The following is an 18,634-nucleotide window of genomic DNA, read 5'->3' as shown; positions in this document are numbered from 1 at the left end:
CCTGTCACTTTCAGCTACAGCAATCAATAGTAGGTTTGATCTTTTCACATAGTCCCATATTTCTTAGAGGCCTTCTTTGTTTCTTTTCATTCTTTTTTCTCTTATCTTGGCTTCACACTTTATTTCATTAAGTTGATCTTTAATCTCATATCCTTTCTTCTGCTTGACTGATTTGGCTATTGATATTTGTGTATGCTTCGCAAAGTTCTCATGCTGTGTTTTTCAGCTTCATCAGGTCATTTATGTTCTTCTCTAAACTGCTTATTCTAGTTAGCAGTTTCTGTAACCTTTTATCAAGATTTCTGAGCTTCCTTGCTTTGGGTTAAACATATTCCTCTAGCTCAGAAGAGTTTGTCACTACCCACCTTCTGAAGCCTACTTCTATCAGTTTGTCAAACTCATTCTCTGTCCAGTTTTGTGCCCTTATCTGAAAGGAGTTTAGATCATTTGGAGGAGAATAGGATTCTAGTTTTTGGAATTTTCAGCATTTTTGTGCTGTTTTTTCCTCAGCTTCATGGATTTATCTACCTTTGATCTTTGTTGCTGATGGCCTTTGGATGGGGTTTTTGTGTGGGCATCCTTTTTGTTAATGTTGATGTGATCGCTTTCTTTTTGTTAGTTTTCTTTCTAAAAGTCAGGCCCCTCTTCTGTAAGTCTGCTGGAGTTTGCTGGAGGTCCATTCTAGACCCTGCTTGCCTGTGTATCACCAGCGAAGGCTGTAGAACAGCAAAGATTACTGCCTGCTCCTTCCTGTGGAAGCTTCATTACAGAGGGTCACCTGCCAGATGCCAACTGGAGCTCTCCTGTATGAGGTGTCTGTCAACCCCTGCTGGGAGGTGCTGCCAGTCAGGAGGCACAGGAGTCAGGGACCCATTTGAAGAGGCAGTCTGTTCCTTAGCTGAGCTCGAGTGCTGTGCTGGGAGATCTGCTGCTCGCTTACAAAGCCAGCAGGCAGGAATGTTTAAGTCTGCTGAAGCTGTGCCCACAGCTGCCCATTCCCCCAGGTACTCTGTTCCACAGAAATGGGAGTTTTATTTGTAAGCTCCTTACTGGAGTGCTGCTTTTCTTTCAGAGGTGTTATGCCCAGTGAGGAGGAATCTAGAGAGGTAGTCTGACCACACCTGCTTTGCCACACTTCAGTGAGTTCCACCCAGTCCAAACTTCCCAGTGGCTTCCTTAACACTGTGAGGGGAAAACTGTCTTCTCAAGCCTCAGTAATGGCAGATGCCCCTCCCCACACCAAGCTCAATCATCCCAGGAGGACTTCAGACTGCTGTGCTGGCAGTGGCAATTTCAAGCCAGTGGTTCTTAGCTTGCTGGGCTCCGTGGTAGTGGGACCCGCTGAGTGAGACAACTTGGCTCCCTGGCTTCAGCTCCCTTTCCAGGGAAGTGAACAGTTTTGTCTCTCTGAGGTTCCAGGCACCTCTAGGGTACAAAAAAAACCTCCTGCAGATAGCTCAGAGTCTGCCCAAACTGCCATCCAGTTTAGCTTGAAGCCCAGGGCCCTGGTATTATAGGCACACAAAGGAATCTCCTGGTCTGCAGGTTATAAAACCTGTGGGAAAAACATAGTATCTGGGCTGGATAGCACAGTTTCTCATGCCTTCCCTTGGCTAACGGAGGGAGTTCCTTGGCCTTTTGTATTTCCTGGGTGAGGTGATGCCCTACCCTGCTTCTGCTTTCTCTCTGTGGGCTACACTCACTGTCTAACCAGTCCTAATGAGATGAACCAGGCACCTAGGTTAGAAATGCAGAAATAGTCCACCTTCTGCGTGGTCTCACTGGGAGCTGCAGACCGGAGCTGTTCCTATTTGGCCATCTTGCCAAATCTCCCGGGTTCTGCCTTTTCAATAAGCTACTACATAGTGCTGATGCTTCATGTCTACAAACCATAGGTTAAGTAGTAAGGATGTAGAACACTTTACTTTCTTAAAAAACATGATTTAATTATTTTTGAAATTATTCTCTTCTTCTGCATAGTCAAATTTAAGTCACATTTGGAAAAAATTAAATTTCTCTGACAATATCATGTAAAACATGACATGTTCCCATTGGATATGTCATTTCTGTTAAAGATGTTTGCTTATGGTATCATTTAAGTAGTAAGAGATTCTGTAAAACTTTATTTTTCATTTTGTATATGGAAAAAATATTTGCACATTTCTACTAAAAGCATTAAAAACCTTGTTTTTATTTATATATATATATATTTTTAACATGAAAACCAAATAGAAGGGATATAAACAGTCAAAGCAAGAAAGCATATTTGGAACACCTCGTGCACTTTAGGAACATGTTGAGCCTCAGGGTGCACTAAAATGCACAAATTAATAAAAAAAATGAAAGTACCAGTTTTCACCCATCAAATCAGCACATGTCCACTTTCGTGGTGGTGGTTAGTGTTGGTGACAGTGCAGTGGCGCAGCCCATCTGTGGGTGGCTGGTGGAGCTGTGGGTCAGCTCTGCATCAGTGGAAAGCAACTTGGCCATGCTTGCCATCAACACTCTCTTCTGTTGCTTTGACCCAACAATTCCCCTTCTAGAAAAAGAAAAATATCACAAAGAAACCAGAAAGTCACATTTATGTAACTCTCATCACAGTATAATTTATGACAAGGAAAAAACCTGAAACAACCCACTTTTGTAAGAACAGAGATGCTAAACTAAATTTAGTGACCCAGGTTATAGATCAGCAGCATTTCGGAGAAAAAAAAGCCCAAAAACTTTGTGTATCATCATCTCTACAAATGTTTTCCAGTGTGTGGTGGTGATCTTCATTCACATTATTACATTTATTTAATAAAACAATTTTAGGGGCCTATTAAATATAAAGCACGCAAGTAAAGGCATATCTACTATATATACTTCATGTTAAGACAGATTTCACTAAGAAAATTCTAAGGTTTTGGTGACGGGGACAATGCCTTATATTTCTTGTCATTCTTTCCAAGTCATTTTGCAGAATGCTGGGCATTTGGTGAACTCAATAACTACTTATTAGTATTTTCTCCTGTTACCCTCATTTTCTTTTATAGTAGAGAAAATGTAGCATTTATCATTGTAGTTTCAAATAGTGATTGTGCAGAAAATATTTCAAGTAGAGTATTCGTCTTAACTCTGAGTCCTGGCAAGCGGAAAGTATATTCTTGTATTTGATAATGAGTGATTATAGCAATATTTCTTTATTGCTGCAATCTAACGATGCCAGTCCATTTCATAGGTAAGAGTGTTACGGTTTGGCATTTAGCCTATGTAACCTGAATTCCTATATTCATCTTAATTTGTAACTATATTTTTCTGCTAAAATAAATCCATCATGTTCAGTTTCAAATTTTAAGTAGATTACCTACATGTATATAAGGAAACATGTCACAGGAAATGTTATTCCAATTTTTTAACAGCAATGAAATTTGGATCACGAGTTCAGTATCTGGATGAAAATCTATCATCAGGAATAGTTTAGTAAGCATAAGACACAAAGAGTATTAAGATTTTAAATTTTGAAGTTCTAGAGTTGCATATGCCTTTTTTGAATATTTTAGAAATATTATTTTATAGTGTTATTTTAAAAAGAAACTTTGCAATCAGTAGACTTCAGAACTAGACTTTTATTGAATTTAATTTGGTAACTTGAAGAAAGCTTACATTAATAATTATAATTATACTAGTACATTTTTGATACTGTAATGGGTAATCTTATTAAAATTAATAAAACTAGAATTAGGCCCCTAAAATGTTTAAGGACAAATTGAATGCAACACATATGATAAATGGGAAAATATTTTATTTGACTTTGAAACAGATAATTATTGCATATCAAAGATAAACTAGTGATTTGCTAGTGCAACGTAATTTCCATCATCTTGAAGTATAATCATGCTAGGCAGTAAATTTTTCAGTGCTTGAATTTTTTTTCTGCTTCAGTTTTTCTTTAGTAATATTTTGCTTACTCTGTCTGCTAAGATTTTCTGTGACCGAGCCTTCCTTTTTCTAGAAGAATCAGTATTTCTTCTGAGAAGGATAGGATGGCTGCCAGCACCATTCATTTACTTGCTGCTTTCTTAGTGGCAGGAGCTAACTCTGTGAATAGCAGATTTAATTCATTCTTCCTTGACAACTAGCTCTCTTTCTTCCCATGTTGATTATAAATTCCAGGCTTTATCTTTGTTATTTGTAACACCTTTCATCTGGTGAAATTTATTTTCTATTTCTTTGGGTCCTGAGAAGGATCTATTAATCTAATACATAAAAATTTCTCTATTTTCCAATTGGACTTTAAAAATTAACACCTACTCAGTTTGATTTTTAAAAATATTGTGTAACTTGACCCTTATATTTAAACAGATATTAAAGTTTGTTTTCTCATCTCTGTATTGTGTGGTTTTAAATGTAACCCAGGTCTAGGTACAGAGTAAGTACTTACCATAACTTGGTTGAATCATACTTATTAAACTTTGAAAATTCAGGTTTTCTGATGTTTTATTCATTTTGATGTCTGTTTGCTCTTTACTATAAATAGCACATGGTATAGCACATTATGTTTTAAGTATATTAACACAAATTTAGAACCAAAGTAATTATTGTATTTCCTGAGGTAATTTCTTGAGGTAAAGGCTCAGTTTAGGAGAAGAAAACAGACGAAAAACTGAACAGCATTATGACCTGTGCTATAAACATAAAGAAACTAGGCCGGGCGCGGTGGCTCACGCCTGTAATCCCAGCACTTTGGGAGGCCGAGGCGGGTGGATCACGAGGTCAAGAGATCGAGACCATCCTGGTCAACATGGTGAAACCCCGTCTCTACTAAAAATACAAAAAATTAGCTGGGCATGGTGGCGCGTGCCTGTAATCCCAGCTACTCAGGAGGCTGAGGCAGGAGAATTGCCTGAACCTAGGAGGCGGAGGTTGCAGTGAGCCGAGATCGCGCCATTGCACTCCAGCCTGGGTAACAAGAACGAAACTCCGTCTAAAAAAAAAAAGAAACTAGATTATCTTCAGCAAAAATGGGAAATATAGTATTTCAAAACCCAGATTTCAGAGCCAAACTCTAGTTCCATGAATCTATGACAAACTCCAGTCACTGCTGTTTTCTTCCTATGATTCGTTCTAGATTAGGTTTTTTAACATTGTCTTAAGGTAATATTTCAAATGTTCACTGTCTCCTTAAACCTCTGGAAACCTTCTAATTTTATCACTCTCAAATTCCTATACCTGGCATGATTTTTTCACATCAGTATTTCTTGTGTGCTTTCTATGTATCAGGCCCTATACTGAGAAGGGAAGATACAAGGATAAGCAAAAATAAACATAGGCCTTATTTCATTTGTACCTTAGGCAGGTGGAGGAGAGTTATTTAATTACAAAATTTATTTAAAATTGCCACTATAAACATCAACCATGACCTAAATGCAAAATCCAGTTATACTTTTTAAATTTTTATCTTCTTTTTTCCTTGGAGTCGCTTTTGTCTTGTCTTCTGTAATTCTGTTGATTCTGGCCTTTTGTCTTTGATCACGACTCGGTCTCTTGTGGCAGTTGCTGTCTCCCAGAGTATCTTAAAACATTGGGCCTCACAGTTTCTGTATTTCCATGTCTTACCCCCTCACAAAACTTTTAGTTGTCTGTGAACTTATAATACCTTGAAGGTACAGACCTTGGTTTTAAAATGAATTAATTAATCAATGCATAGAGAATTAAAATAGATACAGAAGAAAGTCAAGGGAAATCATTATGCTGTTGGCAAATATAAAGAGCTAAATGAAATTAGATAGAGCTATTTCTGTTAAATGAGAGTAAAATGCAAATTAATAGCAAGTTCATTTCAAAAGGCATAGCACTTCTGAAAGAAAAAAGAAAAAGAAATGGAAGAAGGAAGGGAGGAAGGAAAATAAAAAGAAAGGTAGAAAGGAAAGAAAGGAAGGATAAAGGAAGAAAGAGGAAACAGTGAGAAAGACATGGCATGTAAAAATCAAATGAAACTTCCATTCTGAATAAAATTTAGTCCCCATAAAGTAAGAATATCTTCTGCCTTAGAGAAGTTTTTCAAGATATAATAAAATCAATCAAATAAGAAATTAAATGTATGTTAAGGGAATAAAATTAAATGAAAAAGGAAGTTGTAGAAGTAAGGAAGAAATTGAGGCCCTAAAATTATTATAGCATTTATACATAGGTATTTCTTATGTAAAATGATAAAAATGATAAAGATACTATTTTTTTTATTACCTTCTCTTCCTTAGCCCATCTTGAATGTGACTGGAGAAGTCACTCCCCTTTAAAAAAATTTTTGATATTTTTAGCTGACTTCTTGTTTAACAATTCTGTTTTCAAACCTTTTTTTCTATCTTAGTCCCATAGAAGAAAATTTATTTTAAAACCAACTTAAAGGTTTAGACTCAGAAGATGCCAATTTAAAAATTTTACCATATAAGAATCATTTATAAGTATTAACCATCTTGAAGCCAATCTTATTAACCAAAAAGTGACTGAGTCAGGTCTCAATCAATAGAGATTATCTAGCCAACGTTAAGGATATTAAGGATGTACCTGGGGTGGAAAAATAAACAAACAAATAAACAAACAAACAAACAAACACAAGTCACAGGAATATCTGTGACCTGTGCTTTTTCCGAAGAGAGTTTTAGGAACTTCAGTATTTAAAGGGGAAAGAGCAAGCAGAAGAGACAAAAAGGAGGCACAATAGGAAGTGAGGCAAGTAAGACTCATCAGAGCTTTCTTGTGAGGTTCTGATTAGCCTCAGTAAATCTACATTTTACATGTGAAAAGAGGGAGTAGAGGAAAAAGTCAATTATGCATTCATATCAGGGTAGGCAGAGATGAATGATTTCTGGTCTTGTCCTTGTCTTAAACCTGTGAAGTTAAGCTGGTAATGGATATTGTCAGTGTGAGATTCAACAAAACTAGATTTTAGGACTAGTTTATAGAAAGAATATGTATCCTGAAAGATTTAGGGGCTCACAAGGTATTTCCCTGTGAGTAATTTGTGAGAGAGGCCATATGGGGAGATATGTGTCCTCCCATCATTGTGGGAAACTGACTTATGGATGAAGCTATGACAAAGGGTTGTGAAATTATACCTATATGTTTGAGAACAAAAGGAAGGCAGTATAGTGTGACTCAGTTCCCAAGCTTAACTTTCCCTTTGGCATAGTGAGTTTAGGATCCTGTGAGTCTATTTTCTTTCACATTCCCCCCATTTTCAAAATCTTTCAGAGAAAACTTTAAAGAAGAAAATGAGTCTCTAGGTCATGGGTTTGGTCTGATTGCTTAAGGCTAGGAAAGGTTCATTCCAAGGAAGTCAGGATGTCTTATGTCTCACAGAGAAGAATGGAGGGAGGAAGGAAAACATGGAGAAAAAAAGGAGATCAAGGCCAAATTTTAACAACAAAGGGAAAGCAATTCTGGAAACAGATTTGGGTTATGCTACCACCTCCTCATTCAGAGCAATTCTTTGGGCAATCATCATTTTAATCATTTAGTTCTATGTTGACTCTGTTGTATGTCTGGAGCAGTTGATAGACTAGTTTTTTCAGTCTGAAGCATTTTCAAATTTTAGCAGCAGTCTGACAGATTTTTCTGTGTTGCAGTTTCAATCAGATGTTGAAGTGAACTTTCTGAAAAGTCTATATATCAGTAGGTAGGCACAAAGGCAGTTTCAGTTTCTAGTGATTTCAAGTCAGAAAAATGTGAGAAAAAAGTGAAAATGTTAGTTTGGAGGCTTGTAGATAATATGGAATTCAGGATTTAGTCTGAATTGTAGACAAATAATAACAACTAAGAAATAATGGACAAGGCTAGAATCTAATAAAAGATGTACAATAGTTTATTCTTAAATGATATTTTTCCCTCTCTCTAGTTCCTCATTTCTTTTTTTTTTTTTTTAATAGGTGTGATGTGGTACTGATAAGAATGTATGTTTTGTGTATTTGAAGTGGAGAGTTCTATAAATGTTTATTAAGTTTACTTGTTCCGGGACTGAGTTCAAGTCCTGGATGTCTTTGTTAATTTTCTGTCTCGTTGATCTGTCTAATATTGACAATGTGATGTTACAGTCTCCCACTATTATTGTGTGGGAATCTAAGTATCTTTATAAGTAACTTGTCTCATGTATCTGGGTGCTCCTGTATTGGGTGCGTGTATATTTAGAATCATTAGCTCTTCTTGTTGGATTGATCCTTTTACCATTATGTAATGTCCTTCTTTGCCTCTTTTGATCTTTGTTGCTTTAAAGTCTATTTTATCAAAGGCAAGAATTGCAACTCCTGCTTTTTATTTATTTGTTTATTTTTGCTCTCTGTTTGGTTAGTAAATCTTCCTCCATCCCTTTGTTTTGAGTCTTTGTGTATCGTGGTGTGTGAGATGGGTCTGGATGCAGCATACCGATGGGTTTTGGCTTTTTATCCAATTTGAATAATAATAATATATATGAGTTTAATACTGCCATTTGATGCTAGCTGGCTGTTTTGCCCATTAGTTGGTGTAAATTTTTCATTGTGTTGATGCTCTTTACTTTTTGATATGTTTTTGGAAAGACTGATACTGGTTGTTCCTTTATATGTATAGTGCTTCTTTCAGAAGCTCTTGTAAAGCAGGCCTGGTGATGGTGAAATCTCTAAGTACTTGCTTGTTCGCAAAAGATTTTATTTTTCCTTCACTTGTAAAGCTTAATTTGGCTGGATATGAAATTCTGGGTTGAAAGTTCTTTTCTTTAAGGATGTTGAATATTGGCTCCCACTCTTTTCTGGCTTGTAGGATTTCTGCTGAGAGATCTGCTGTAAGTCTGATAGGCTTCCCTTTGTGGGTAACCTGACCTTTCTCTCTGGCTGCTCTTAGTATTTTCTCCTTCATTTCAACCCTAATGAATCTGACGATTATGTGCCTTGGGGTTGGTCTTCTTGAGGAATATCTTTGTGGTGCTCTCTGTATTACCTGGAGTTGAATATTACCCTGCCTTACTAGGTTGGGAAAGTTTTCCCGAATGATATCCTGAAGAGTATTTTCCAACTTGGATTCATTCTCTTCATCACATTCAGGTACACCTATTAAACGCAGATTAGGTCTTTTCACATAGTCCCATATTTCTTGGAGACTTTGCTCATTCCTTTTTATCCTTTTTTCTCTAATCTTATCTTCTCATTTCATTTCATTAAGTTGGTCTTCGACCTCTGATATCCTTTCTTCTGCTTGATCAATTCGACTGTTAAACTTGTGCATACTTCCCGAAGTTCTCGTGTTGTGTTTTTCAGCTCCATTAATTCACTTATATTCCTCTCTAAATTGTCTATTCTCGTTAGCATTTCATCAAACCTTTTCTCAAGGTTCTTAGTTTCTTTGCATTGGGTTAGAACAAGTTCTTTTAATTCACAGAAGTTTCTTATCATCCACCTTTTGAAACCTACTTCTGTTAATGGAACACACTCATTCTCCATCAGGCCTTGTTCCGTTGCTGATGAGGAACTGTGATCCCCTGTAGAGGGAGAGGCGTTCTGATTTTGAGTATTCTCTGCCTTTTTAGGCTGGTTTCTTCCCTTCATTATATATTTATCCATCTGTCGTCTTTGTAATTACCGACTTTCAAATTAGGTCTCTGAGTGGACGTCCAACTTGTTGATTCCCAGTGCTGACATCTGAGCAATCCACTGCACCAGCCAAAACAGCGGTGTTAAGATTGATGGTGCTTTTCTGCCTGGGAATCTCCGGTCTGGCTCCCTTCTTGAGTCTGTCCTTCAATCAGCTGAATAGGTGACTCTGCCTTCCTGGAGCTCCAAACAACATTGGCCAAAAGGGGATCCAGTCCCGCTCACTCTGCACCAAGAACTGCCGTGCTGAGGTGCCAGCAAAACTGCCGCACCAGCCACAAGAGTCGCACTGGTGACCCGTGGGGCTCCTCCGCTGGGAATCTCTTGGTCCGTGAGCAACAAAAATTCGTCTGAAAGTGTGGCGTCCTCTCGTTCTCTGCACTTTCAGTGGGAGCTACAATCCCGAGCTGCTAGTGATCAGCCATCTTGGATCTCTCCTTTAGTTCCTCATTTCTATGAAAGACAAATCATAATAGGACCAATTTGTTTGCAAAATAAATTTTAATCTTAGTATAGTTGGCCTGATTAGTTGCACAAAATGCAGAAAGAATAATTATTGTTCATATAGGTTCTTTTACATTGGTTTTGTTTTAACTTTTTTATAATCTCAGGTTAGACCTTTTAAAAGCCTCTTGAGGTTGGCAAAGCTAAGGATTTATCTGTGCCTGCAAACACCTGTATGAATTGGGTTATTTTCTCTTTTCTTGAGGTTCCAGCGTAACTTGGGGTTCCTAGGCCTGTCAGAAAGTGATGTGCTTTACTTATGACAAGTCATGAACATTGTAAAAGGAATTGCATAAACAAAGTGCCAGGCCAGCCTATACAATAGGCTTTGGTCAGCTCTACAAAGTCAACTTAAATTCCCCAAAGTAGTCCAATCATATCTAAAAATATTCCATCCTAGTCAAAGCCTTGGTAAAATAACCAGCATCTCTAACTGTGTCCTGTTAAACAGAAAACAGATTCTAACTGAACTTATGCAAATAACTATATTGCCATAATTTAAGAATACTCACAAATGGTTTTCAAATTCTGGAGAAATCAGAGAGGAAGAAGTATGCCTCAAATTTTGCTCACAAGAGCGTACTTCACTCAAATTGTTGTAAGCTATAAACAACTCAAAAGAAAGAAATGTATTACTGACTCTAGGAAAAAAAAAACAAAAAGAATCCCAAAATTTCAAACAAAGAAGTCATAAAAATTTATTTCAGCCTTCTATTAGTTCAGTCCCATGCAGTTAACTCCTGTTCTGCCCAGTATTGGGCCAGCAATCCTCACAAACATATCTGCTCTCCAATGAGAGTCCCAGAAGTTTTCTCTTTAGTCCAATGGCACAATCTCGAAAGTTATAAACCTGCATTTGAGAGCACCTGTCAGAGTTATTTCCATAAACTTCCTTAAGGAAGCAAGATGTGGACTGCAGCTGATTATAAATTTGAGAAGAATCAAAGTAAAACAATAATTGTCTGTGAGTGGCAAAAGTCTTGGAATAGCCATGGCTGCTAAAGACACAATTGACAAGGAAATTTGATTATTTTTGTAGAATACAATAATTTAACATAATAGTCATAATTATTCCTGATAACATGTATTAAGACATACCAGAATTATGTGAATTTCATATAATTTTGGAACATATATTAATGACATGTGCACATAAATATAACCCAAAGAAAGTTAAACACCATTTCACATTTAACAATGATTCTGGTATGATTTTAACATACCAAATGAAGAGGAATATGTCTGTCTTGAACTTTAGGAGCCCTAATATCCAAAAAGTTAGTTTGAGGCCAAAAGAATAAATTTAGAATTTGGAAAAGTATCAAATATCAAAGGCTTAAAACACTTGATATCATAAACTAGAGTCACAGATAACTGTAAAATAAGTCATTTATTTAATCAAAGTGACCATTCAAATATTTTGAAAAGCAAAAACCTTTACTCTTTGGTAGAGAGGAGACTTAGTTTCTCAAATAATCTTAAAACTTAATAAAGACAGCTAAAAAGGTAAATTTAATCTGTCTCCCTCTTCCCTTTTTTTTTTGTTGTGTACTCAAGGTAAATAAAAATCTTACAACAGATGCTGGAGAGGGTGTGGAGCAATAGGAACACTTTTACACTGTTGGTGGGAGAGTAAATTAGTTCAACCATTGTGGAAGACAGTGTGGAGATTCCTCAAGGACCTAGAAATACAAATTCCATTTGACCTAGCAATCCCATTGCTGGTTATATATCCAAAGGATTATAAATCATTCTACTATAAGGACACATGCACATGAATGTTCATTGCAGCACTATTTACAATAGCAAAGACGTGGAACCAACCCAAATGCCCATCAATGATAGACTGGACAAGGAAATTGTGGCACATATACACCATAGAATACTATGCAGCCATAAAAAAAATGACGAGTTTGTGTCCTTTGTAGGGAAATGGATGAATCTGGAAACAATCATTCTCAGCAAACTGACATAAGAACAGAAAATCAAACACCACATATTCTCACTCATAGGTGGGAACAATGGGAACACATGGACACAGGGAGGGGAACATCACACAGTGAGGTCTGTTTGGGGGGACTAGGGGAAGGACAGTGGCAGGTAGGGAGGTTGGGGAGGGATAACATGGGGAGGAATGCCAGATATAGGTGACAGGGGGATGGAGGCAGCAAACCACATTGCCATGTATGTACCTGTACAATAATCCTGCGTGATCTGCACATCTACCCCAGAATCTAAAGTACAATTAAAAAAAAAATGTCAAAAATTTTTGTGTCAAATGTTTTTGAACACAAAAACTTGTTCAAAGAGAAAACCAAATTTTACCTTTGCATTGTGTATTGTTAACATTAAAGTTAATATGAAGAAATCCATCCAATTTTAATTAGTTTGATCACAAGGTAAGATTTTTGAAAACTTTTTGTAACCTCTTACAATATTTCTTATTCTTTTTTCCAACTTTGTATGTCTTCTAACAAGAACTTCATGAAGGTGTCAACTGAAGGGTGGTTTTGGCCCCAGGCAGCAGAGATTCATGGATGACCTGATGTCATTCTTGCAACTTGGACAATCTGTGTGACTGCTCTATTTTCTGCTTACTCAGGCTTGTGTATCTAACTGTCTTTTATGTATCTTTTCCCTACTTTTTCTTCAGCTCAGTCATCATTTCTACTTCCTCATATGTTCAGCTTGTTTTCAACTGCTCAACTCTTACTCTACCTTATATCCTTTCCATGTTTATTCACTCTCAAATCTTACTGCAAAACATTAAAAAGAATCAGTATTTTCTGTTTCAAATTTGAGAGAGAATTGAATAGTGTATATTTGTTTTTTTTCTGCCAGTATTGAAGTCCCTTTGCCTATTAGTGAATGTGCTGCTTTGGAACATAAGTCATGGCTGCCTGAGGCTATGGTATCAGCAGGGACTTTGTGTGGGATAATTACCCTTAAAAGGGGCCGGGCTATGACAGGTGCTGATACTGACATGTCAAGTATAATTATATTCTACCTTGAAAGGTGCTGACAGTTTCCGTTTCAGAATCATTTTGGGGCATATTCTGTATTAAAGCTTTTAGTATCTGAGAATAATGGGTTTTGAGGAGTCCATGTGGTACATTAGTGTTGACCTTTTTCCTCCAGCTGTGCTATCATTATTACTGTGTTGCTTAGCAACTCTGCAGCATTATTTCTAAACCTAATATTAACTTGAAATACATTAGAAATGGAAATTATAGAAATGTGACTGTTAGGTATATTGCTATTGTTTCAAATTACTGTCAGCATAACATGACATTATAAGACAAACCATACAAGTTAGAATATGTCTTGACATTTCAGATTTAATATAAAGGATAAAACTAACATTGAGGCACTTTAATTAATAGTAATAAAATATAAGGCAACAGAAAGCCTTTCAATCAGCTTTTCACATCCCTTAATCTAAATAACTTTTCCCAAAAGGAAAAGCAAAACAAAACCCTGAATTATGTATTTTTTCTTCTTTGAAATTATTCGGAAAGGCAGAAAGGTATAACATTATTTTTTTGAGTAGTACAATGGCATAATCATCTTAACGACCCTTATTATTCCACTTTTCAAAATTTAGGCAATGCTTTGCAAAAGGATTGTTTAAAAAGAAGCAATAGCTCCTAGCAGTTAGGAAGGAAAAATGGGTTACAGAGGGACACATTAATTACTCCATCAATACCATTCATTAAAAACCTATCCTCTAGGCACTATGCTATAATATTTATTAACAAGACAGAAAGATAGTAGCCAAAATAGGAGATGTATTGAGCTAGTGTTCATATTGCCAGTTGTGAAAAACTAGGTGTGGAGAATTTACATTAGACCTGTATGATCATCAGACAAGGTGGCTTACATCTCCAAACACAGCATTTTGGGAGGCTGAAGTGAATGGATTGCTTGAGCCCAGTAGTTTGAGACCAGCCTGGGTGACATAGTGAGACCCTGACTCTACAAAGAGTTTTAAAAATTGGCCAGTTGTGGTGGCACGTACCTGTAGTCCCCCAGCTACTCAGAAGTATAAGGTGGAAGAATTGTTTGAGCCTGGGAAGTTGAGGCTGCAGTGAGCCATGATCATGCCACTGCACTCCAGGACTGGGTGACACGGCAAGACCTCATCTCTCTGGGGGAAAAAAAAAAAAAAAAAAAAAAAAAAGACCGCTATAAATGATTGCCAAACATTTTTTTTTTCTTTAAGATAGAGTCTCACTCTGTCACCAAGGCTGGAGTCCTGGAGTGCAGTGGTGTGATCTTGGCTCACTGCAACTTCCGCCTCCCAGGTTCAAGTGATTCTCTTGCCTCAGCCTTCCTAGGAGTTGGGACTATAGGCGTGCGCCACCATGCCCGGCTAATTTTGGTATTTTTAGTAGAGACAGGGTTTCACCATATTGGACAGGCTGGTCTTGAACTCCTGATCTCAAGTGATCTGCCCACCTTGGGTCTCAAAGTGCTGGGATTACAGGCATGAGCCACCATGCCTGGCCTATGATTGCCAAACATTTAATGACTTTTTCTTACTATGAAAAAAAACACTGAGCCATATGTCTCAAAATGGAAAAGATTCAGGAAATGTGTGTGGGCCTTTGAAAATTGGACATTGAATCCAAGGAGAAATGTCACATTTCTTCCTTGCCTTTTAATGAAATCTTTACTGTCCACAATTAGTGAAAGGGCTCTTAGAGCAGTGGCTTTTAACTTTGGGGGAGATTAGGAACACTTTGAAAATTTGACAAGAAGCATGTACTTTCTTCCTAGAAAAATGGTAAGTATATGAGTTGATGAATATATTAGTTTTATTTAACTATTTCACATTACATACATTTAACATCTCATTGTATCTCATAAATATATACAAGTATAATTTGCCAATTAAAACTTTTAAAGAACCAATACTAAAAATATTTTTTAATAAAATTTCCAGAGTCAGTACAATTGAAGAAACCTACCCATTAAACTGGGAGAGAAAATCAGAAACTTTGATTCTAAAGAGTGACTTAGTGGATGGACTGGGGAGTTGCCAAAGAAAGGGGTCTAACTGGAGGTGAAATGTTTCATTTAGAGTAGAAAGAATAAATAATGTTCCTTGAAGTTAGGGATTCCCTATAACCTAAAATTGTCTTTTCTTCTCAACCATTGCTAGACCCTTCCTAATTTCTTTACAAGTGGCATCAAGACAAGACAAAACAGATAAGGGATTTGAAAGCTGACCCTGCACCTATTTAGCTATGTGACCTTAGATTATCAATTAATCCCCGTTAACCTCAGTTTTCTCTTCTGTAAAATGGAGCTAATACCTAATTCAGAAAGTTTTCATAAGAATTAGATTGGATAATATATGTAAAATTCAAAGCAAGTTCTCAAATAATACACATTGTTTTATTTACTAACAAACACCAAAATTTTGTATCTATTTGAATTCTAATTTGTAGACACACAATTATTCAACCAGAAATATGCTTAAGATAAAACAAAAGACATGTTTCAAATGAATATTTTTTTAAAGATTTCCCTAAGTGACCTATTGTTTTGTTGATTATTTATTGATAAAGAAAATGAAATTGGTTTATACATTTGAGTTATAGTAATTAAATGGTAAAAAACTTGGCTGGAACAACAAAATTTTAACAAAGATATTTTAGGTGTCTAAAGACTGAGCTATCCTACTATATTTCTATAAAATTCTTCACATTATTAGTTTAAAATGACTTTTTATTTTAGAGGTAAGTTGTTTTTCAATTCTGATGCAATCCATTGTCAATATTGATCTCTAAGATTTCTTAATAAAAATAAAAATAATATAGATTGTATATATTTATATTAATAAAATATTTTTGACATTTCAGAGTACAGATGATTCAGATATATCTGTCATTGCCCAGAACAAGAAATGCTTTGACAACGATATTGTTTGTTCTAAAAGTGTTTTGATTTCAGTTGGAGACACTGAAATTTACCTGAATGATACTCCTTACAAACAGGTTAGTGAATTATTTCTTTCAGGATCATTTGAACTTGTCCTGAGGATACTGAAAATAGAATAGAAATGATTTGGGCTGCTTCTCTCTGTAAATGGTTAGATCTACATTGTTTTTTCTTTTTCATTTTGTGTGCCTTCAGTAAATTATGCTTGACTTCTCTCTTCTTCCTTCTTGCTTCCCTTCCCCGTATTCCAATTCTTCCCTCTTATTTTCATTCCTAGAGTCTCCATTTGGGTCCTTGTAATCCTCATCAGATTAGTTCAATGGCTTCCAGACTAGACTCCTGGTTTCTAGTTTTAGTCTTTCACCTCTAATCCATCCTCACATACTATAGCATGGGTAGTTTTATTTGTATATGTACTTTTTTTTTTTTGAGACCAAGTCTCAATCTGTTGCCCAGGTTGGAGTGCAGTGGTATGATCTTGGCTCACTGCAACCTCTGCCTCCTGGGTTTGAGCATTTCTTCTGCCTCAGCCTCCCAAGTAGCTGGGATTACAGATGTGTGCCACCACACCAGGCTAATTTTGGTGTTTTTAGTAGACAGGGTTTTACCATGTTTGTTAGGCTGGTCTCGCACTTCTGACCTCAGGTGATTCACCTGCCTCATCCTCCCAGAGTGCTGGAATTACAGACATGGGCCACTGTGCCTGGCCTTGTACATGTACATTTTTAATGGAAATCTAATATGTCACTCTAGTTCTTCAAGATTTTCAGATGCCTTCCCACTGCTCCTCCAAGGCCTTGCCAGTCTGGCTGTTATCCACCTCTCCTGCCTGCTCTTTCACTACTTTCTGCTTTAAGCCCATATTCAAGAAGGTGGAGCATCTTATTAGTCCTTCATTAATATTATCACTCCTTCCTACATCTATCTTTTCATTTAACTTATTCTTATGCAATATGTCTTATCACACCTCCTCCAGGGAGCTCCACCTCATACCCTCAAGCACCCTATTAGAACATGTATCGTACTTTAATGAAACTGCTTGTGAAGTTATCTTCCCCAATTGTCTCCAAGTTCTTGTTTCTTGTATTCTTGGAGCCCGCTCAATTTAAACGAATGAATAAATTTCATTCATTCATTCATGTCATACATTATTTTATAATGTTTACTGAATATCGAAACGTGCTAATTATTGGGGCTACAACAGTGAAATAACACTGTGCTTGCCTTTAAGAAGTTTCTGCTCAAGTGAGGGATACGGTCAGGTAAATAAGGATGTGCAGCATGGTGTCCTATGGCTGGAATTTATGTAGGATAATATGGGAACTCCTGGGAAGAACATGTAAAGCAACCCGGGGCACTTAGGGTGGTTGTTAAGAGCATAACTTTAGAATCACTCAGTACTAACTTGGAACCTCTGCTCCATCACCTACTTGCTCTGTAACTTGGGGCAGGTTTACTTAACTTCTCCAAGCTGCAGCTTTCCCATCTGTATATTTGGGAAGTTTTTAGAATCTATTTCTTTAGTTTGTGTGAGGATTGAAATGAAAATATAAATTAATGGATTTGAAGAAATGATTCTTCTGATCTCCTTTATCCTCCCTATTTTTGAAGGCTCAGACAACATGCTCTGGAGGAAATGATTTGCACTGAGTCTTAAAGGATGAGACGGCATTAGCTGAGTGAAGAGAGGGAGTAGAGTGGCAATCAGTACAGAGGAATAAACCCACTCAATGGAGCAGAGCTGAGAGATGAAATGGCATGTTTGGGTAACTGCAGGTCGTTTAGATTGGTGGAAGCACACTATATAGGACAGTGTATGGAGGGAGTGGCAAAGAGATTCATGGAGGAGTGTCCGGATCGGCTACCTTTCAGGGGACATGGGGTAAAGGCAATGGATTGAGGGGGCTGAGTCCAGACTATGGAAGCTCTTGAATGGTACAAGATATTTGAACTTTATTTTATAGGCAAGAAATTTTAGAGCTAGAAAGTACATGATTTGACAAATGGCCTTTAAAAACTGACCTATATTCTGAGATTTTTTTTAGAACAGTGTTTTCTCTTAGTTTGGTCTGCAAATCTTCATTAGAGTCATCTGGAATTTTTCTTGTAAGTGCTGGTTTTGAGCCCTACTTCAGTAATTGGAATGGCTGATGTTGAAAACAAAATTGACATTTTCAGTGGTACCTGAAATTCTTGTGTACACTAAAGTTTGAGAACAATTACCTTAAAACATAACTCGTCTTTCAATCAGAAACATTGAAACTGACTGGGCATCAATCAAACTTTGGGCAAAACAGAGTTTCTACAATCGTGTTGACATCTTTTTAAAGTAATTACAGCAGTTTGTCATAACCACCAACCAGATAGTCATTTATAGCTGAAGGTTATTTCTAAAAACAAGGATGTTAAAAAAAGAAACAAGAGAAAATAGTAAAGGGTCTTCTAAAGACAATTTAACACATTTGGTCACACATTTGGTGGTGATTACAACTCCACATAACTTTCAATTTCCAATTTTCACTTGTATGAAGGTGTTAATGAATCTCCTTTATATAGGCTGTATGACATAAGTTAATCTTTTTATG

The 18,634-nt window shown here is 36.7% G+C and overlaps 1 protein-coding gene across 1 annotated transcript in view; it reads left to right on the top strand.

Annotated features, from left to right (window-relative positions):
• OTOGL (otogelin like) overlaps window positions 1-18,634 on the top strand; it is a 404,189-nt gene that overhangs the window by 307,357 nt on the left and 78,198 nt on the right. Inside the window, exon 30 of the mRNA XM_064376937.1 lies at window positions 15,971-16,105. Within this exon, the coding sequence (XP_064233007.1) occupies window positions 15,971-16,105 (135 nt within the window). The remainder of the gene's footprint in view (window positions 1-15,970; window positions 16,106-18,634) is intronic.

Source organism: Aotus nancymaae, unplaced genomic scaffold (assembly GCF_030222135.1).
Source record: "Aotus nancymaae isolate 86718 unplaced genomic scaffold, 86718_ANA_hifiasm-v0.15.2.pri h1tg000016l, whole genome shotgun sequence".
In the NCBI taxonomy this organism is placed as follows: domain Eukaryota; kingdom Metazoa; phylum Chordata; class Mammalia; order Primates; family Aotidae; genus Aotus; species Aotus nancymaae.
Note: the sequence above shows the minus strand (reverse complement) of the source record. Positions and strands in the feature narration are given on the sequence as shown.